A 24,408-nucleotide genomic window follows, 5' to 3' on the forward strand; every position below is an offset into this window, starting at 1 on the left:
AGATACAACAGCTTTGCAGTCAGTATCACACATGATAAGATACACATCTCAGAAGACAGTATCGCACATTGTAGGCTTAGATACACACCTCTGCGGGCAGTATCACACATGATAGTAATAGATACAGCAGCTCCGCAGATACCATCACACCTGATAGGATATCATATAGGAGTTCAGCAGACAGTATCTCACAGCACGGGCTTAGATACAGCAGCTCTGTTTTGAGATCATGACAGTCAAAGCTAATCTCCAGGGCGCACAATAGGATCAGACAGTATAGTTGTGCTCTGTGGGGTCTTTCGATGCCCGCTGGGTATTAGGTGCTGTGTGGGTGGTGAAGGGTTGCGCCAATTAAAATTTAGAGTCTGACCGACCATAAAGCGGACGCCCATAGGATTCTACACAGACACAGGAATAGCAACATCTGTTCCCAGGAGATGAACATGGCACCTCCAGTGTCACCCGCCTAATAGGTGCCACATACCCAGCTGCCGTCTGTCTTCTCTCCATCTGGATAAGCTATTAGAATCTATTGTCCTCTGTTATCAGCCAGCCGTTGGCTGTCCGGGCATGCTGGGAGTTGTAGTTTTGCAACAGCTGGAGGCCCACGGTTTGGAGACAACTTTTCTATAGTTACCTAGGAAGCTGGTTGGCAACTAATATGCCTTGTGGGTTCCACAATGACTCTTACTCAGCTTTCCCTGACTCCTGAATGGCCATTTTTGTTTGGTAATCAGTAATGTTGGCGTAAGGGGGAAGTATACAGATTTGCCATTCACTGGGGAGGTTTAAAGGGGTTATCCAGGAAAAATTATATATTTTTTATATATATATATTTAATATTTTATTATATTTTTATATTTTTAATATATACGATATATATATATTTTTTTATATATATATTTTATTATATTTTATATTTTTATATTTTTAATATATACGAAATATATATATATATTTCTTATATATTTAATATTTTATTATATTTTTATATATATATATATATTTTTTTTTTAATATATTTCAGCTTTTATTATATTTTATATTTTTATATTTTTAATATATATATTTTTATATTTGATATATTTTATTATATTTTATATTTTTAATATATATATATATATTTTATATATATATTTAAGATTTTATTATTTTATATTTTTTATATATACAATATATATATATATTTTATATATGTTATATTATTATATTTTATATTTTTATAATTTTTATATATATATTTTTATATTTGATATATTTTATTATATTTTATATTTTTAATATATATATATATATATTTTATATATATATTTAAGATTTTATTATATTTTATATTTTTTATATATACAATATATATATATTTTATATATGTTATATTATTATATTTTATATTTTTATAATTTTTATATATATATTTTTATATATTTTATGTTTATATATATATATATTTAGATTTGATATATTTTATATTTTATTATATTTTATATTTTTAATATATATATATATATATATATATATATATATATATATATAATTTTTTTTTTTTTTAAATCAACTGGCTCCAGAAAGTTAAACAAATTTGTAAATTACTTCTATTAAAAAATCTTAATCCTTTGAGTACTTATGAGCTTCTGAAGTTGAGTTGTTCTTTTCTGTCTAAGTGCTCTCTGATGACACGTGTCTCGGGAACTGTCCAGAGTAGAAGCAAATCCCCATTGCAAACCTCTTCTACTCTGTGCAGTTCCCGAGACAAGCAGAGGTGTCAGCAGAGAGCAATGTTGCCAGACAGAAAAGAACAACTCAACTTCAGCAGCTAATAATTATTGGAAGGATTAAGATTTTTTAATAGAAGTAATTTACAAATCTGTTTCTGGAGCGAGTGGATATAAAAAAATTTTTTTTTCTTTTTTTCTTGGAATACCCCTTTAATGACTACTGGGAAGGTGTAATGGCAGCCATGTTTGTTGTCACCCAGCTTTTCCAGACACTCTTAAAACTAATGTATACGTGCAGACTGGGAGGGCGACTTCAGGACTGGAATTTTGGGGAGATCTGAAGCAGTCGCTGCAGAACATCTTGAGTCCTGCAGGAACGATTTCTCTCTACCGGTCGGACCTGGGAAAGTTGTGGTTCCTCAGATACGTCTGCAGAAAATGTGGGAAAACAGAAGTGTCCCTCAGTATAAAGCTGCAGAGATAGATAAAGGGATGGAGGCTGCTGAAGAGGAAGCGAGAGCATGACAGCGCCGGAAACACGACATCTACATGTGCTGATCATCACCAAGCCTAGTCTGTGTATCTAAGCCTGTCATGTGTGATACTATCTGTTTAGTCTGTGTATCTAAGCCTGTCATGTGTGATACTATCTGTTTAGTCTGTGTATCTAAGCCTGTCATGTGTGATACTGTCTGCTCAGCTAGTGTATCTAAGACTATTGCTTACAGTACAGTATGTTTTGTCTGTGTATCTAAGCCTGTCATGTGTAATACTGTCTGTTCAGCTAGTATATCTAAACCTATCACTTGTGGTACTATCTGTTAAGTCTGTGTATCTAAGCCTGTCATGTGTGATACTGTCTGTTCAGCTAGTATATCTAAACCTATTACTTGTGGTACTATCTGTTAAGTCTGTGTATCTAAGCCTGTCATGTGTGATACTATCTGTTTAGTCTGTGTATCTAAGCCTGTCATGTGTGAAACTGTTGGCTCAGCTAGTGTATCTAAGCCTATTGCTTACAGTACAGTATGTTTTGTCTGTGTATCTAAGCCTGTCATGTGTGATATTATCTGTTTAGTCTGTGTATCTAAGTCTGTCATGTGTGATACTGTCTGCTCAGCTAGTGTATCTAAGCCTATTGCTTACAGTACAGTCTGTTTTGTCTGTGTATCTAAGCCTGTCATGTGTGATACTATCTGTTTAGTCTGTGTATCTAAGCCTGTTATGTGTGATATTGGCTGCTCAGCTAGTGTATTACTTGCAGTATGTAGTATGTGTATCTAAATTTGATATGGTGTGATGCTGTCTGCTCAGCTAGTGTATCTAAGCCTATTACCTGTGGTACTGTCTGTTAAGTCTCTGTATCTAAGCCTGTCATGTGTGATACTGTTTGCTCAGCTAGTGTATCTAAGCCTATTACTTGTGGTACTGTCTGTTTAGTCTGTGTATCTAAGCCTGTCATGTGTGATACTGTCTGTTTAGCCTGTGTATCTAAGCCTGTCATGTGTGATACTGTCTGTTTAGTCTTTGTATCTAAGCCTGTCATGTGTGATACTATCTGTTTAGTCTGTGTATCCAAGCCTGTCATGTGTGATACTGTCTGCTCAGCTAGAATATCTAAGCCTATTACTTGCGGTACTGTCTCTCTAGTCTGTGTATCTAAGCCTGTCATGTGTGATACTGTCTGCTCAGCTAGAATATCTAAGCCTATTACTTGCGGTACTGTCTCTCTAGTCTGTGTATCTAAGCCTGTCATTTGTGATACTTTCTGCTCAGCTTGTATATCTAAGCATGTGTACTTGTGGCACTGTCTGTCTAGTCTGTGTATCTAAGCCTGTCATGTGTAATACTAGCAGTTTAGTGTGTAAATCTACAGTAGGCCTGTAATGTGTAATGATGAACAAGAGACAGATTGCAGCCCCTCCCCTGGTTATATAGGGGGGCTGTGCAAGGAGCTCATAGGTCACATGGGGGGTCCTGCCTGCCTGACAGGACAGAATGACAGTAAGGGGCCACATCATCCCGTACTGGGACATCACATACTGGTATTTAGTAACAATACAGGCTGTCATTGCAGTCCCTTGTGGTATCACACATGCTAGGCTTAGATACATTGCTCAGCAGGCAGAATACAGATTCTCCCCCAATCTCCTGCCCCCTCTCCTGCCTTCTGTTAGGTTTCCCCCATTGTCCTGAGGATTTACACACAGCCGGGCCCCCGGCCCCCAGGACCTGCTGGCTCCTTTGTGTTGATCAGTTTCCTGCGCTGTGTGAATAGTCTCTATTCTCAGTGGTCAGGGGGGGGGGGGGGGGGGGGGGGTTGCTGGGATAGGACATTTACTGTGTATTTAAATGCGTCTTCAATCACAGCTGGCAGGGATCAGAGACACACAGGGCCCGGTGCCCGCCTGCCCCTGCCAGAGACTACAAGGGATATAGGATCCCAAACAGGGCCGTATTTGCTATTGGGCACCTGTGGGCCTTTGCCTAGGGCAGCAGTGTTGAGGGGGCATCTTATTCATGTAGCGGCTGTGGGGTAAATCCACATGGGTCAGAACTGTTGCACCAGTAGGGTCATGAACCATAATGATCCCGGGTGACCTCATATAGGTCACTGTTTCCCAACCAGTGTGCCTCCAGCTGTTGCACAACTACAATTCCCAGCATGCCCGGACAGTCGTGGAGTCATGAACCATAATGATCCCGGGTGACCTCATATAGGTCACTGTTCCCCAACCAGTGTGCCTACAGCTGTTGCACAACTACAACTCCCAGCATTCCTGGACAGTCGTGGAGTCATGAACCATAATGATCCCGGGTGACCTCATATAGGTCAGTGTTTCTCAAGCAGCGTGCCTCCAGCTGTTGCACAACTACAATTCCCAGCATGCCCGGACAGTCGTGGAGTCATTAACCGTAATGATCCCGGGTGACCTCTTATAGGTCACTGTTTCCCAACCAGCGTGCCTCCAGCTGTTGCACAACTACAATTCCCAGCATGCCCGGACAGTCGTGGAGTCATGAACCATAATGATCCCAGGTGACCTCATATAGGTCAGTGTTTGCAAACCAGTGTGCCTCCAGCTGTTGCACAACTACAACTCCCAGCATTCCCGGACAGTCGTGGAATGATGAACCGTAATGATCCCGGGTGACCTCATATAGGGCAGTGTTTCCCAACCAGCGTGCCTCCAGCTGTCGCACAACTACAATTCCCAGCATTCCCAGACAGTCGTGGAGTCATGAACTGTAATGATCCCGGGTGACGTCATATAGGTCACTGTTCCCCAACCAGTGTGCCTCCAGCTGTTGCACAACTACAATTCCCAGCATTCCCAGACAGTCGTGGAGTCATTAACCGTAATGATCCCGGGTGACCTCATATAGGTCAGTGTTTGCAAACCAGTGTGCCTCCAGCTGTTGCACAACTACAACTCCCAGCATTCCCGGACAGTCGTGGAATGATGAACCGTAATGATCCCGGGTGACCTCATATAGGGCAGTGTTTCCCAACCAGTGTGCCTCCAGCTGTCGCACAACTACAATTCCCAGCATTCCCGGACAGTCGTGGAGTCATGAACTGTAATGATCCCGGGTGACGTCATATAGGTCACTGTTTCCCAACCAGCGTGCCTCCAACTGTTGCACAACTACAACTCCCAGCATGCCCGGACAGTCGTGGAGTCATTAACCGTAATGATCCCGGGTGACCTCTTATAGGTCAGTGTTTCCCAAGCAGCGTGCCTCCAGCTGTTGCACAACTACAACTCCCAGCATTCCCGGACAGTCGTGGAGTGATGAACCGTAATGATCCCGGGTGACCTCATATAGGTCAGTGTTTCCCAACCAGCGTGCCTCCAGCTGTTGCACAACTACAACTCCCAGCATGCCCGGACAGCCAACGGCTGTCTGGGCATGCTGGGAGTTGTAGTTGTGCAACAGCTGGAGGCAGGCTGGTTGAAAAACACTGATATAGGTGATGGCTGTCATGTGACATAAGAAGGACTCAAAGTCCATTCTGCGCTCCTTCACACGTGGCATTTGCAAGGGCCGGTAGGTAAGTGGACACGGCAGGAGGGGTTCACTTACTTACCTCCCAGTCACTGCTCAGCAATACTTCTATAAAACTGTACCTGGTAAAACTGGGTGCTAATCAATATGGCCGCCATCGCCACTGCCATAGGGGTGACCAACCTGCGCCACTACAACCCTCAATCTACTGTGTAGAGTGGGGGATGTTCTGCTGTATGCACGGAGCAGGGTTTACTACTATTATATCCAGCTTAGGCGGCATTCACACCACGATCTTGCCTGCGGTCGGGAAACCGCATACGGCCGAAAACGAAGCCGACCGGCTCATAGACATGCATTAAATATGGTTCCCCTATACGGCTGAGTGCGGGCGCCGCGATTAAGCCCCGCCCCCCTCCTCCCAGCCGTATACGGGAACCGTAGTTAACAAAACGTGGTGTGAACCGCAGCCTAAACTGTATCAAAACGTGCGTACAAATTTTAACCCGTATACGGTTTGAAAAATGATGTCCGGTTGCAAAATAAACGTATACATTTTTAACTTTTCACTCCATTATTAATAAAGTTTCACTTGTTTGATTGAAATTCCAAGAAAAAAAACTGTGCAAAGTCAAAAACCGGATGGTGCAAACCGGATGGAACCGTACGCACATACGGTTCTGCCTGGTTCCCATAGGCCACCATTAAAAAAAAAAAAAAAAAAAAGCGTTTACGGTTAAACCGTAATTGATGCAAAACGTAAACAACCGGATGCTACGTTTGGCCGACGGTTTTCAATGACAGGTCTATACATACGGTTTGCAATGCGGTTCCATACGGTTTTTACACTAAATCCGTATACGGGAACCGTATTGTAAAAACGTGGTGTGAATGCCGCCTTGGACAATAATGGAAGCTTGGATACGTTTTACCTGCGCTGATACATTGAAACAAACAGTACAGGAGAGAGATTTGTGTTGCTGCTGTATAGGACAATCCTCTATAACAGTGTTTTCCAACCAGGGTGTCTCCAGCTGTTGCAAAACTACAACTCCCAGCATGCCCAGACAGCATAATTCCTTCTAGGTGTTGAACAACTACAACTCCCAGCATCCCCTGACAGTCAAATTTCGCTCCAGCTGTTGCAAGACTACAACTCCCAGCATGTCCTGAGAGCTGAATTTCTCTCTGTTGCAAAACTACAACTCCCAGCATGCCCGGACAGCATAATTCCTTCTAGGTGTTGCAGAACTACAACTCCCAGCATCCCCTGACAGCCAAATTTCTCTCCAGCTGTTGCAAGACTACAACTCCCAGCATGTCCTGAGAGCTGAATGTCTCTCTATCTGTTGCACAACTACAACTCCCAGCATCCCCTAACAGCCAAATTTCTCTCCAGCTGTTGCAAGACTACAACTCCCAGCATGCCCTGAGAGCTGAATTTCTCTCTATCTGTTGCAAAACTACAACTCCCAGCATGCCCAGACAGCATAATTCCTTCTAGGTGTTACACAACTACAATTCCCAGCATGCCCTGACAGCCAAATTTCTCTCCAGCTGTTGCAAAACTACAACTCCCAGCATGTCCTGAGAGCTGAATTTCTCTCTGTTGCAAAACTACAACTCCCAGCATGCCCAAAAAGCATAATTACTTCTAGGGGTTGCACAACTACAACTCACAGCATGCCCTGACAGCCAAATTTCTCTCCAGCTGTTGCAAAACTACAACTCCCAGCATGTCCTGAGAGCTGAATTTCTATCTGTTGCAAAACTACAACTCCCAGCATGCCCAGAAAGCATAATTACTTCTAGGGGTTGCACAACTACAACTCCCAGCATGCCCTGACAGACAAATTTCTCTCCAGCTGTTGCAAAACTACAACTCCCAGCATGTCCTGAGAGCTGAATTTCTATCTGTTGCAAAACTACAACTCCCAGCATGCCCAGAAAGCATAATTACTTCTAGGGGTTGCACAACTACAACTCCCAGCATGCCCTGACAGCCAAATTTCTCTCCAGCTGTTGCAAAACTACAACTCCCAGCATGCCCAGAAAGCATAATTACTTCTAGGGGTTGCACAACTACAACTCCCAGCATGCCCTGACAGACAAATTTCTCTCCAGCTGTTGCAAAACTACAACTCCCAGCATGTCCTGAGAGCTGGAAGTTGTACATTTTCAACAGCTGGAGGCACCTTGGGTGGGAAACACTGTTCTGCAAGCCAAACAGCCTGGATATGTTTGACCTGCACTTGTACATTGTAACAAAAACAGTGCTGCGATATGCATCTTCATCTTCAGGGGATGTATCACTTTCCCATCATTTGACTAACAGTTGGGGTTTGTGACAATTATATCCAGCCTAGACAATGCTCTGTGAGCTAAACAGCCTTGATTCATTGTACCTGCACTGATACATTGTAACATAGAGGGAAGGGGAGAGAGATGAGATGCTGATATGTCTCTGCTGGGATGGGAATGTATCAACATTCTCACAGCTGAGATTCGTCACAATTGTATCTCTCCGGTCTGGACAGTCCTCTGTGATACATTTTACCTGCACTGATACATTGTAGCAAATGAGACAACAGACAGATTTGTACCGCTATGTTTTCTTCACAGTAGATTGGATCAGCTACTAGAAGAACTGGGTCATGTAAACTTAAGAAAGTTTTCGTTCACTGTCAGCAAGCAGAGCTCTTGAACACAATTACAAACTGAAACACCAAGTAGAGAATGGAGATGCAGAACTAGGTGGGGAATTTCCCATGAGGGGAAAAACCACTTGTCTTGTTCCTCTTTGTCTGTGATTCTTCAGCAAAACTACAACTCCCAGCATGTCCTGACAACTGAATTCACTCTGGATGTTGCAAAAATACAACTCTGAGCATGCTCTGACAACCGGATTTCCTTCCAGCTGTTGCAAAACTACAACTCCCACCATGCCCTGATACCTGAATTCTCTCTGGATGTTGGAAAACTACAACTCCCACCATGCCCTGATACCTGAATTCTCTCTGGATGTTGGAAAACTACAACTCCCACCATGCCCTGATACCTGAATTCTCTCTGGATGTTGGAAAACTACAACTCCCACCATGCCCTGATACCTGAATTCTCTCTGGATGTTGGAAAACTACAACTCCCAGTATGCCCAGACAGTTTAATATAACTTCTAGCTGCTGCAAAACTACAACTCCCAGCATGCCAACAGCTTAATTCCTTCTAGCTGTTGCAAAACTACAACTCCCACCATACCCTAATTCCTGAATTCTCCCTGGATGTTGGAAAACTACAACTCCCAGCATGCCCTGATATCTGCATTCTCTCTAGCTGTTGGGAAACTACAACTCCCAGCATGTTCTGACAGCTCAATATAACTTCTAGCTGCTGCAAAACTACAACTCTCAGCATGCCAACAGCTTAATTCCTTCTAGCTGTTGCTAAACTACAATTCCCAGCATGTCCTGACAGCCTTCGGCTGTCAGGGCATGCTGGGAGTTGTAGTTTTGCAACAGCTGGAAAGAAATTTGTCTGTCAGGGCATGCTGGGAGTTTTATTTGTGCGACAGTTAGAATGACTTAAGCTGTCTGGGCATGCTGGGAGTTGTAGTTTCCCAACAGCTAGAGAGAATGCAGATATCAGGGCATGCTGGGAGTTGTAGTTTGCAATAGATGGAGAGCCATAAGGCTGTCAGGACATGCTGGGAGTTGTAGTTTCCCAACAGCTAAAGAGAATGCAGATATCAGGGCATGCTGGGAGTTGTAGTTTGCAATAGATGGAGAGCCATAAGGCTGTCAGGACATGCTGGGAGTTGTAGTTTCCCAACAGCTAAAGAGAATGCAGATATCAGGGCATGCTGGGAGTTGTAGTTTGCAATAGATGGAGAGCCATAAGGCTGTCAGGGCATGCTGGGAGTTGTAGTTGCGCAACAGCTATAATGAATTAAGCTTTCTGGGCATGCTGGGAGTTGCAGTTTGCAATAGATAGAGAGCCATAAGGCTGTCAGGGCATGCTGGGAGTTGTAGTTTTGCAACAGCTGGAGGCACCCTGGTTGGAGAAAGCTGCACTATATGATGTGCTGCAGGATACGATGTCACATCATCACAAGGATCCGCAGGTCTGTGATGTCAGAGCAGGTGTCGGTGGGTCCCCGGGCATTGGGCCCTTCCCAGCCCATCATTCCCCATTACTATAATTGGAGCTGATTCTCTCCCCCCATAATTGGGAAGTAGTGACGGAGCGGGGGGTCTACAGCAAAGGGGGGGGGAGGGCGCCTTCTGCCGAGCCTTCCAAACCCCATTGGCTCCTAAAGGGTTATTATTTGCAATTCAAGTCACGTGTGCCTATAACGCAGGGTCTTTGTTGTCTCATCCCGGTGGGGGGGCTTCTATAGAGAGGGGACACAGAGAGACCGGATCGCCTGCCATAAGGTGCAGCCACGTTCGTGTCCCCTTCCTCTTCTTGAACGCTGCGGGAACAAACAATATCCTGGATTTTTCCCGGATTTCGCCGATTCTTTGGGAGACGGCCGTGGAAGATTCTAGGGGGGTCTTCATGCTGCTGGAGAGGAGACTGGCCGCCCCCCCACCTATTGATCGGCAGGAATAGCAGAGAGGTACGTGGGGGGGGGGGGGAACCAGTTACATTGGCGCAGGGATTCGGGGAAGAGGTTAACATTCATCGCGGCATCTTATACACCATTGCTGTGTAGACCATGCTGATACATGGAAGGTGGGGCGAAACGCGCCGGACGGGGAACTGGTTACCTCACCGACCGACATCTTAAGAGTCCACCCACTGGTGCTTTTTGCCGAACACCGTCCACCATGTGCTCTCAATAAGGAGTAGGGTCTAAGGGAAGTGGTCCGCCAAACGGGTCAACCGGGGGTACATGATCGGGTCGTTTAAGGTGATGGCATCATGGGACAGAGCCGGCACCGGCATGACAGACACTCTGCTTATATGGCAACTTTGTGACCGTATATGAATGTTCTTTCGTTACTTTGTATCATAGTTATGTTTTTAGGGGAGGTCATACAGAAGGCGTTTGTGCATTGAGTTTCGTTGCAATGTTGCATGGCGCAACTTCGACGTTTGGTCTGGGTTCTAGATGAGGCTCCATGCCTCATCTAGAACCTAGAGAAACCCAAACATGAATGGTTTGGGGTTTCTCTAGTCCATCAAATCCAGTGTTTCCCAACTAAGGTGCCTCCAGCTGTTGCAAAACTACAACTGCTAGCATGCCCGGACAGCCTTCGGCTGTCCGGGCATGATGGGAATTGTAGCTTTGCAACAGCTGCAGGCACCTTGGTTTGAAAATAAATAATAAAGTACAGAATAAGTAATGTAATGTATGTACACAGTGACCTCACCAGCAGAATAGTGAGTACAGCTCTGGAGTATAATACAGGATATAACTCAGGATCAGTACAGAATAAGTAATGTAATGTATGTATACAGTGACCTCACCAGCAGAATAGTGAGTACAGCTCTGGAGTATAATACAGGATATAACTCAGGATCAGTACAGGATAAGTAATGTAATGTATGTACACAATGACCTCACCAGCAGAATAGTGAGTACAGCTCTGGAGTATAATACAGGATATAACTCAGGATCAGTACAGGATAAGTAATGTAATGTATGTACACAGTGACCTCACCAGCAGAATAGTGAGTACAGCTCTGGAGTATAATACTGGATATAACTCAGGATCAGTACAGGATAAGTAATGTAATGTATGTACACAGTGACCTCACCAGCAGAATAGTGAGTACAGCTCTGGAGTATAATACAGGATATAACTCAGGATCAGTACAGGATAAGTAATGTAATGTATGTACACAGTGACCTCACCAGCAGAATAGTGAGTACAGCTCTGGAGTATAATACAGGATATAACTCAGGATCAGTACAGGATAAGTAATGTAATGTATATACACAGTGACCTCACCAGCAGAATAGTGAGTACAGCTCTGGAGTATAATACTGGATATAACTCAGGATCAGTACAGGATAAGTAATGTAATGTATGTACACAGTGACCTCACCAGCACAATAGTGAGTGCAGCTCTGGAGTATAATACAGGATATAACTCAGGATCAGTACAGGATAAGTAATGTAATGTATGTACACAGTGACCTCACCAGCAGAATAGTGAGTACAGCTCTGGAGTATAATACAGGATATAACTCAGGATCAGTACAGGATAAGTAATGTAATGTATGTACACAGTGACCTCACCAGCAGAATAGTGAGTACAGCTCTGGGGTATAATACAGGATATAACTCAGGATCAGTACAGGATAAGTAATGTAATGTATGTACACAGTGACCCCACCAGCAGAATAGTGAGTGCAGCTCTGGAGTATAATAATGTAATGTATGTTCAGTGCTGTGGATGATGGGTAGACTCATGCATTCTGTTCTATGACTGTTCTTCATTCTTCTGTAATAAATACCATAATCTGGAGATAATCTTTTAAAACATTTATAGAATTACTTTCAAATTTCCCAAATCTGAACTGGTGTCCATGGTACTGAATGGGTTAACAGTTCATGTTTCGATGCACTGATGGAAAGAGCCTGCGTTTCTTTGATTGCGATTTTCCTCTGCGCTCTGGGGTGCAGTCGGTGAAGGGTTAAACCTCACCAAGACGTTCCTCGGCGTTTCTCCTTTTCCCGCTGATGCTTCTCTCCTCACAGCATCTTCCTCTTTCCTCTCAGATCTCAGCCCCGGGCCGGAGCGTGTGAGCAGCGGCAGGATGGAGGAGCCCCGCCTGGTGCGAGCAGCGGAGGACGCCAAGATGTGCGAGGATCTGGGCCGGGAGCCCTTCGGCTATGTGGGCATCGACTCCGTGCTGGACCAGATGAAACGCAAGGCCATGAAATACGGCTTCGAGTTTAACATCATAGTGGTGGGTGAGTGGAGAGGAGTGTGCGCTCAGGAGGGCACTGAAGGGGACACGGCCCTAATATTGGGGAACAATGAGGGGACATGTGCACAGCTGTAGGGTGATAGCGGACAGTCAGACAAGATGACATCACCATCCACTGCTAGACTAACCTGCTATACAGACTGTGTGATGTCACTGTGCTCAGTATGACATCATCACTGTGTAATCATCTATATAGACTGTGTGATGTCACTGAGCTCACTATGACATCACTGTGTAATCATCTATATAGACTGTGTGATGTCACTGAGCTCACTATGACATCACTGTGTAATCATCTATATAGACTGTGTGATGTCACTGAGCTCACTATGACATCACTGTGTAATCATCTATACAGACTGTGTGATGTCACTGTGCTCGTTATTACATCACTGTGTAGTGATCTATACAGACTGTGTGATGTCACTGAGCTCGTTATGACATCACCATCCACTGATTGACCTGTTTGCTATACAGACTGTGTGACCTCATTGTGTTCGGTTGACACAGTATGGGGAAGTGTATGAGGAGATTTATCATACTCAGGGTTATTCCTGGTATATTGTCTTTTAATTATAGTAATTGTTGATTATATTGATACAGAATTTTTAGCTATATGTGAGTAGTTTTCTATGACGCAGTAGCTGCAGAAACTGTGTGACCTCATTGCTCTCATGATGACATCACCATCCCATCATATGCTGGGCTGCATTATAGACTCTGTGATGTCACTGAGATCACTATGACATCATCACTGTGTAATCATCTATATAGACTGAGTGATGTCACTGTGCTGTGTATGACATAATAATGTAATCATATGCTGGCCTGCTGCATAGACCAGTGTTTTCCAAATGGTGTGCCTCCAGCTGTTGCAAAACTGCAACTTGGCTGTCCAGGCATGCTGGGAGTTGTAGTTTTGCAACAGCTGGAAGCACAATGTTTGGAAAAAAACACTGACATAGACTGTGTGACCTCATTACTCTCATGATGACATCACCATCCACTGCTATACAGACTGTGTGACCTCATTGTGTTCATTGTGACATCATTATGTAATCATATGCTGGCCTGCTTCATAGACTGTGGGACCTTATTGCTCTCATGATGACATCACTGCCCAATGGCAGACTGACCTGTTACCTAACTTGTGTTAGTTCCTGCTACATAGACTGTGTGACCTCATAGTTCATGTGATCAGATCATCAGCCATTCGCCAACTGATGTGCTAGATTGTGTGACCTCATCGCTTTCATTATGACATCACCATTAAATAGCAGACTGACCTGCTACATAGAGTGTGTGACCTCATTGCTTCCATTACGACATGACCATCCATTCACTGACCTGCCATATGGACCGTGTGACCTCATTGACCTCATGATGACATCATCATCATCCAACACATAGTGTGACCTCATTGACCTCATGATGACATCATCATACAACATATAGTGTGGCCTCGTTGATCTCATGACATCATCATCCAACACATAGTGTGACCTCATTGATCTCATGATGACATCATCATACAACATATAGTGTGATCTCATGACATCATCATACAACATATAGTGTGACCTCATTGATCTCATGATGACATCATCATACAACATATAGTGTGACCTCACTGATCTCATGATGACATAATCCAACATATAGTGTGACCTCACTGATCTCATGATGACATCATCATAAAACATATAGTGTGACCTCACTGATCTCATGACATCATCATACAACATATAGTGTGACCTCACTGATCTCATGATGACATCATCATAAAACATATAGTGTGACCTTACTGATTTCATGACATCATCATACAACATATAGTGTGACCTCATTGATCTCATGACATCATCCAACATATAGTGTGACCTCACTGATCTCATGACATCATCATACAACATATAGTGTGACCTCACTGATCTCATGATGACATCATCATAAAACATATAGTGTGACCTCACTGATCTCATGACATCATCATACAACATATAGTGTGACCTCACTGATCTCATGACATCATCCAACATATAGTGTGACCTCACTGATCTCATGACATCATCATACAATATATAGTGTGACCTCACTGATTTCATGACATCATCATACAACATATAGTGTGACCTCACTGATTTCATGACATCATCATACAACATATAGTGTGACCTCATTGATCTCATGACATCATCCAACATATAGTGTGACCTCACTGATCTCATGACATCATCATACAACATATAGTGTGACCTCACTGATCTCATGATGACATCATCATAAAACATATAGTGTGACCTCACTGATCTCATGACATCATCATACAACATATAGTGTGACCTCACTGATCTCATGACATCATCCAACATATAGTGTGACCTCACTGATCTCATGACATCATCATACAATATATAGTGTGACCTTACTGATTTCATGACATCATCATACAACATATAGTGTGACCTCATTGATCTCATGACATCATCCAACATATAGTGTGACCTCACTGATCTCATGACATCATCATACAACATATAGTGTGACCTCACTGATCTCATGATGACATCATCATAAAACATATAGTGTGACCTCACTGATCTCATGACATCATCATACAACATATAGTGTGACCTCACTGATCTCATGACATCATCCAACATATAGTGTGACCTCACTGATCTCATGACATCATCATACAACATATAGTGTGACCTCACTGATCTCATGACATCATCCAACATATAGTGTGACCTCACTGATCTCATGACATCATCATACAACATATAGTGTGACCTCACTGATCTCATGACATCATCCAACATATAGTGTGACCTCATTGATCTCATGACATCATCCAACATATAGTGTGACCTCATTAATCTCATGACATCATCATAAAACATATAGTGTGACCTCACTGATCTCATGATGACATCATCATAAAACATATAGTGTGACCTCACTGATCTCATGACATCATCATACAATATGTAGTGTGACCTCACTGATTTCATGACATCATCATACAACATATAGCGTGACCTCACTGATCTCATGACATCATCATACAACATATAGTGTGACCTCATTGATCTCATGACATCATCATACAACATATAGTGTGACCTCATTGATCTCATGACATCATCATACAACATATAGTGTGACCTCATTGATCTCATGACATCATACAACATATAGTGTGACCTCATTGATCTCATGACATCATACAACATATAGTGTGACCTCATTGATCTCATGACATCATACAACATATAGTGTGACCTCATTGATCTCATGACATCATCATACAACATATAGTGTGACCTCACTGATCTCATGACATCATACAACATATAGTGTGACCTCATTGATCTCATGACATCATACAACATATAGTGTGACCTCATTGATCTCATGACATCATACAACATATAGTGTGACCTCATTGATCTCATGACATCATCATACAACATATAGTGTGACCTCATTGATCTCATGACATCATCATACAACATATAGTGTGACCTCATTGATCTCATGACATCATCCAACATATAGTGTGACCTCACTGATCTCATGACATCATCATACAACATATAGTGTGACCTCACTGATCTCATGACATCATCCAACATATAGTGTGATCTCACTGATCTCATGACATCATCCAACATATAGTGTGACCTCACTGATCTCATGACATCATCCAACATATAGTGTGACCTCACTGATCTCATGACATCATCATACAACTTATAGTGTGACCTCACTGATCTCATAATGACATCATCATACAACATATAGTGTGACCTCACTGATCTCATAATGACATCATCATCCTGCACTATATAGTGTGACCTTAATAAGTCTAGGATGACATCATGACCCAATAACAGAGTGTGAACTACTTTCCTCCTAGTCATCATTATACCCAGCACCATTATACCGCCAGCTCCCCCGCCTACACAACATACTGCCGCTCACCACATAGTGCTGCTATTCCCCACCAGTCTGTACAGTCTAGAGAAACAACAAGTCTCATAGAGCTAGCGGAGAAAAGTGAGAGCATATATATATATATATATATATATATATATATATATATATATATATACCCAATATACCGCCATCATGCCCAGGGCCCCAGAGGATGAGAAAGCCACCCAGTGTATCACAGGTTTTATTTTGCAGTATTATGTGGGGTTTATGTCTGTTTTTTTTTGTTACTGCATATTATCTATGTACTATATGGTGGTATAATGTTGGATGAATATGGCAGCATTAGCTTGTCACTATATGGTGGTATTATGTGGGCTGTGATGGCATTATCTAGGTACTATATGGTGGTATTATGTGGGTTGTGATGGCATTATCTAGGTACTATATGGTGGTATTATGTGGGCTGTGATGGCATTATCTAGGTACTATATGGTGGTATTATGTGGGCTGTGACTGCATTATCTAGGTACTATATGGTGGTATTATGTGGGTTGTGATGGCATTATCGAGGTACTATATGGTGGTATTATGTGGGCTGTGATGGCATTATCTAGGTACTATATGGTGGTATTATGTGGGCTGTGACTGCATTATCTAGGTACTATATGGTGGTATTATGTGGGCTGTGACAGCATTATCTAGGTACTATATGGTGGTATTATGGCTGTGACTGCATTATCTAGGTACTATATGGTGGTATTATGTGGGCTGTGACGGCATTATCTAGGTACTATATGGTGGTATTATGTGGGCTGTGATGGCATTATCTAGGTACTATATGGTGGTATTATGTGGGCTGTGATGGCATTATCTAGGTACTATATGGTGGTATTATGTGGGCTGTGATGGCATTATCTAGGTACTATATGGTGGTATTATATGGGCTGTGACTGCATTATCTAGGTACTTTATGGTTGTATTATTTGGGCTGTGATGGCATTATCTAGGTACTATATGGTGGTATTATGTGGGCTGTGACTGCATTATCTAGGTACTATATGGTGGTATTATGTGGGCTGTGACTGCATTATCTAGGTACTATATGGTGGTATTATGTGGGCCGTGACTGCATTATCTAGGTACTATATGGTGGTATTATGTGGGCTGTGATGGCATTATCTAGGTACTATATGGTGGTATTATGGCTGTGACTGCATTATCTAGGTACTATATGGTGGTATTATGTGGGCTGTGATGGCATTATCTAGGTACTATATGGTGGTATTATATGGGCTGTGACTGCATTATCTAGGTACTATATGGTGGTATTATGTGGGCTGTGGCTGCATTATCTAGGTACTATATGGTGGTATTATATGTGCTGTGACTGCATTATCTAGGTACTATATGGTTGTATTATGTGGGCTGTGACTGCATTATCTAGGTACTATATGGTGGTATTATGTGGGCTGTGATGGCATTATCTAGGTACTATATGGTGGTATTATGTGGGCTGTGACTGCATTATCTAGGTACTATATGGTGGTATTATGTGGGCTGTGATGGCATTATCTAGGTACTATATGGTGGTATTATGTGGGCTGTGACTGCATTATCTAGGTACTATATGGTGGTATTATGTGGGCTGTGATGGCATTATCTAGGTACTATATGGTGGTATTATGTGGGCTGTGACTGCATTATCTAGGTACTATATGGTGGTATTATGTGGGCTGTGATGGCATTATCTAGGTACTATATGGTGGTATTATGTGGGCTGTGACAGCATTATCTAGGTACTATATGGTGGTATTATGTGGGCTGTGACTGCATTATCTAGGTACTATATGGTGGTATTATGTGGGCTGTGACTGCATTATCTAGGTACTATATGGTGGTATTATGTGGTCTGTGACTGCATTATCTAGGTACTATATGGTGGTATTATGGCTGTGACTGCATTATCTAGGCACTATATGGTGGTATTATGTGGGCTGTGACTGCACTATCTAGGTACTATATGGTGGTATTATGTGGGCTGTGACTGCACTATCTAGGTACTATATGGTGGTATTATATGGGCTGTGATGGCATTATCTAGGTACTATATGGTGGTATTATATGGGCTGTGACTGCATTATCTAGGTACTATATGGTGGTATTATGAGGGCTGTGATGGCATTATCTAGGTACTATATGGTGGTATTATATGGGCTGTGACTGCATTATCTAGGTACTATATGGTGGTCTTATATGGGCTGTGACTGCATTATCTAGGTACTATATGGTGGTATTATATGGGCTGTGATGGCATTATCTAGGTACTATATGGTGGTATTATGAGGGCTGTGATGGCATTATCTAGGTACTATATGGTGGTATTATATGGGCTGTGACTGCATTATCTAGGTACTATATGGTGGTATTGTATGGGCTGTGACTGCATTATCTAGGTACTATATGGTGGTATTATGTGGGCTGTGTATGACAGCATTATCTAGGTACTATATGGTGGTATTATGTGGGCTGTGACTGCATTATCTAGGTACTATATGGTGGTATTATGGCTGTGATGGCATTATCTAGGTACTATATGGTGGTATTATGTGGGCTGTGATGGCATTATCTAGGTACTATATGGTGGTATTATGAGGGCTGTGATGGCATTATCTAGGTACTATATGGTGGTATTATATGGGCTGTGACTGCATTATCTAGGTACTATATGGTGGTATTATGTGGGCTGTGACTGCATTAACTAGGTACTATATGATGGTATTATGAGGGCTGTATATGACAGCATTATCTAGGTACTATATGGTGGTATTATGGCTGTGATGGCATTATCTAGGTACTATATGGTGGTATTATGTGGGCTGTGATGGTATTATCTAGGTACTATATGGTGGTATTATGTGGGCTGTGACTGCATTATCTAGGTACTATATGGTGGTATTATATGGGCTGTGACTGCATTATCTAGGTACTATATGGTGGTATTATGTGGGCTGTGACTGCATTATCTAGGCACTATATGGTGGTATTATGTGGTCTGTGACTGCATTATCTAGGTACTATATGGTGGTATTATATGGGCTGTGACTGCATTAACTAGGTACTATATGATGGTATTATGAGGGCTGTATATGACAGCATTATCTAGGTACTATATGGTGGTATTATGTGGGCTGTGATGGCATTATCTAGGTACTATATGGTTGTATTATGTGGGCCGTGTATGACAGCGTTATCTAGGTACTATATGGTGGTATTATGTGGGCTCTGACTGCATTATCTAGGTACTATATGGTGGTATTATGGCTGTGATGGCATTATCTAGGTACTATATGGTGGTATTATGTGGGCTGTGACTGCATTATCTAGGTACTATATGGTGGTATTATGTGGGCTGTGATGGCATTATCTAGGTACTATATGGTGGTATTATGGCTGTGATGGCATTATCTAGGTACTATATGGTGGTATTATATGGGCCGTGAGGGCATTATCTAGGTACTATATGGTGGTATTATGTGAGCCGTGAGGGCATTATCTAGGTACTATATGGTGGTATTATATGGGCCGTGAGGGCATTATCTAGGTACTATATGGTGGTATTATATGGGCTGTGACTGCATTATCTAGGTACTATATGATGGTATTATGTGGGCTGTGACTGCATTATCTAGGTACTATATGGTGGTATTATGTGGGCTGTGATGGCATTATCTAGGTACTATATGGTGGTATTATGTGGGCTGTGACTGCATTATCTAGGTACTATATGGTGGTATTATGTGGGCTGTGACTGCATTATCTAGGTACTATATGGTGGTATTATGGCTGTGACTGCATTATCTAGGTACTATATGGTGGTATTATGGCTGTGACTGCATTATCTAGGTACTATATGGTGGTATTATATGGGCTGTGACTGCATTATCTAGGTACTATATGGTGGTATTATGTGGGCTGTGATGGCATTATCTAGGTACTATATGATGGTATTATGTGGGCTGTGACTGCATTATCTAGGTACTATATGGTGGTATTATGTGGGCTGTGATGGCATTATCTAGGTACTATATGATGGTATTATGTGGGCTGTGACTGCATTATCTAGGTACTATATGGTGGTATTATGTGGGCTGTGATGGCATTATCTAGGTACTATATGGTGGTATTATGTGGGCTGTGACTGCATTATCTAGGTACTATATGGTGGTATTATGGCTGTGACTGCATTATCTAGGTACTATATGGTGGTATTATATGGGCTGTGACTGCATTATCTAGGTACTATATGGTGGTATTATGGCTGTGACTGCATTATCTAGGTACTATATGGTGGTATTATATGGGCTGTGACTGCATTATCTAGGTACTATATGGTGGTATTATGGCTGTGACTGCATTATCTAGGTACTATATGGTGGTATTATGTGGGCTGTGACTGCATTATCTAGGTACTATATGGTGGTATTATGGCTGTGACTGCATTATCTAGGTACTATATGGTGGTATTATGTGGGCTGTGATGGCATTATCGAGGTACTATATGGTGGTATTATGTGGGCTGTGATGGCATTATCTAGGTACTATATGGTGGTATTATGTGGGCTGTGACTGCATTATCTAGGTACTATATGGTGGTATTATGTGGGCTGTGACTGCATTATCTAGGTACTATATGGTGGTATTATGTGGGCTGTGATGGCATTATCTAGGTACTATATGGTGGTATTATGTGGGCTATGATGGCATTATCTAGGTACTATATGGTGGTATTATGTGGGCTGTGACTGCATTATCGAGGTACTATATGGTGGTATTATGTGGGCTGTGGCTGCATTATCTAGGTACTATATTGTGGTATTATGTGGGCTGTGATGGTATTATCTAGGTACTATATGGTGGTATTATGTGGGCTGTGACTGCATTATCTAGGTACTATATGGTGGTATTATGAGGGCTGTGATGGCATTATCTAGGTACTATATGGTGGTATTATGAGGGCTGTGACTGCATTATCTAGGTACTATAGGGTGGTATTATGTGGGCTGTGATGGCATTATCTAGGTACTATATGGTGGTATTATGTGGGCTGTGATGGCATTATCTAGGTACTATATGGTGGTATTATGTGGGCTGTGACGGCATTATCTAGGTACTATATGGTGGTATTATGGCTGTGACTGCATTATCTAGGTACTATATGGTGGTATTATGTGGGCTGTGATGGCATTATCTAGGTACTATATGGTGGTATTATGTGGCCTGTGACTGCATTATCTAGGTACTATATGGTGGTATTATGTGGGCTATGATGGCATTATCGAGGTACTATATGGTGGTATTATGTGGGCTGTGATGGCATTATCTAGGTACTATATGATGGTATTATATGGGCTGTGACTGCATTATCTAGGTACTATATGGTGGTATTATGTGGGCTGTGACTGCATTATCTAGGTACTATATGGTGGTATTATGTGGGCTGTGACTGCATTATCTAGGCACTATATGGTGGTATTATGTGGGCTGTGATGGCATTATCTAGGTACTATATGGTGGTATTATGTGGGCTGTGATGGCATTATCGAGGTACTATATGGTGGTATTATGTGGGCTGTGATGGCATTATCTAGGTACTATATGGTGGTATTATGTGGGCTGTGATGGCATTATCGAGGTACTATATGGTGGTATTATGTGGGCTGTGATGGCATTATCTAGGTACTATATGGTCGTATTATGTGGGCTGTGACTGCATTATCTAGGTACTATATGGTGGTATTATGTGGGTTGTGATGGCATTATCTAGGTACTATATGGTGGTATTATGTGGGCTGTGACTGCATTATCTAGGTACTATATGGTGGTATTATGTGGGCTGTGACTGCATTATCTAGGTACTATATGGTGGTATTATGTGGGCTGTGACTGCATTATCTAGGTACTATATGGTGGTATTATGTGGGCTGTGACTGCATTATCTAGGTACTATATGGTGGTATTATGTGGGCTGTGATGGCATTATCTAGGTACTATATGGTGGTATTATGTGGGCTGTGACGGCATTATCTAGGTACTATATGGTGGTATTATGGCTGTGACTGCATTATCTAGGTACTATATGGTGGTATTATGTGGTCTGTGACTGCATTATCTAGGTACTATATGGTGGTATTATATGGGCTGTGACTGCATTATCTAGGTACTATATGGTGGTATTATATGGGCTGTGATGGTATTATCTAGGTACTATATGGTGGTATTATGTGGGCTGTGATGGTATTATCTAGGTACTATATGGTGGTATTATGTGGGCTGTGACTGCATTATCTAGGTACTATATGGTGGTATTATGTGGGCTGTGACTGCATTATCTAGGTACTATATGGTGGTATTATATGGGCTGTGACTGCATTATCTAGGCACTATATGGTGGTATTATGTGGGCTGTGATGGCATTATCTAGGTACTATATGGTGGTATTATGTGGGCTGTGACTGCATTATCTAGGCACTATATGGTGGTATTATGTGGGCTGTGACTGCATTATCTAGGTACTATATGGTGGTATTATGTGGGCTGTGACTGCATTATCTAGGTACTATATGGTGGTATTATGTGGGCTGTGATGGCATTATCTAGGTACTATATGGTGGTATTATGTGGGCTGTGACTGCATTATCTAGGTACTATATGGTGGTATTATGTGGGCTGTGATGGCATTATCTAGGTACTATATGGTGGTATTATGTGGGCTGTGATGGCATTATCTAGGTACTATATGGTGGTATTATATGGGCTGTGACTGCATTATCTAGGTACTATATGGTGGTATTATGTGGGCTGTGATGGCATTATCTAGGTACTATATGGTGGTATTATGTGGGCTGTGTATGACTGCATTATCTAGGTACTATATGGTGGTATTATGTGGGCTGTGACTGCATTATCGAGGTACTATATGGTGGTATTATGTGGGCTATGATGGCATTATCTAGGTACTATATGGTGGTATTATATGGGCTGTGACTGCATTATCTAGGTACTATATGGTGGTATTATGAGGGCTGTGACTGCATTATCTAGGTACTATATGGTGGTATTATATGGGCTGTGTATGACAGCATTATCTAGGTACTATATGGCAGCATTATTTGGGCTAAATATGACAGCATTAGCTTGTCACTATATAATGGTAATGTGTGTGGTGTATGTGACAGCATTATCTTGGCATTTTATGGCCTATTATGTGGGTTGTATATGACAACATTAACTTAGGACTCTATGTCGGCATTATGTGGGTTGTATGTGACAGCTTTAGGGTAGCACTATATGACAGCATTATGTGGGCTGTATGTGACGGCATTATGTGGGCTGTATGTGACGGCATTATGTGGGCTATATGTGACGGCATTATGTGGGCTATATGTGACAGCTTTAGGCTAGCACTATATGGCAGCATTATGTGGGCTGTATGTGATGGCATTAGGTGGGCTGTATGTGACGGCAATATGTGGGCTGTATGTGACGGCATTAGGTGGGCTGTATGTGACTGCAGTATGTGGGCTGTATGTGATGGCATTATGTGGGCTGTATGTGACAGCGTTATCTGGGCACTACATGGCAGTATTATGTGGGCTGTATACAATGGCATTATCTGAGCACTATATAGTGCCTGTCAGCTCTGCTCTGAATTTACCTTTGGATGTTAATGGAGAAGAATCTGTCATGTGACCTAAAAATCAAGACCTAGACTGGGGGTCTCCAAACTGTGGACCT

The 24,408-nt window shown here is 42.2% G+C and overlaps 1 protein-coding gene across 8 annotated transcripts in view; it reads left to right on the forward strand.

Moving 5' to 3' along the window:
* SEPTIN12 (septin 12) overlaps nt 1-24,408 on the forward strand; it is a 220,580-nt gene that overhangs the window by 174,681 nt on the left and 21,491 nt on the right. For 6 of the 8 annotated variants that reach the window (XM_056533384.1, XM_056533385.1, XM_056533386.1 and 3 more), the window contains one exon: nt 12,458-12,652. In XM_056533384.1, the coding sequence (XP_056389359.1) occupies nt 12,458-12,652 (195 nt within the window). Of the gene's footprint in view, nt 1-10,017; nt 10,345-10,488; nt 10,639-12,457; nt 12,653-24,408 lie in introns of those variants that run through there. The other 2 variants (XM_056533388.1, XM_056533389.1) reach the window with 2 other exon arrangements.

This window comes from Hyla sarda, chromosome 8, assembly GCF_029499605.1.
Source record: "Hyla sarda isolate aHylSar1 chromosome 8, aHylSar1.hap1, whole genome shotgun sequence".
Lineage (NCBI taxonomy): Eukaryota > Metazoa > Chordata > Amphibia > Anura > Hylidae > Hyla > Hyla sarda.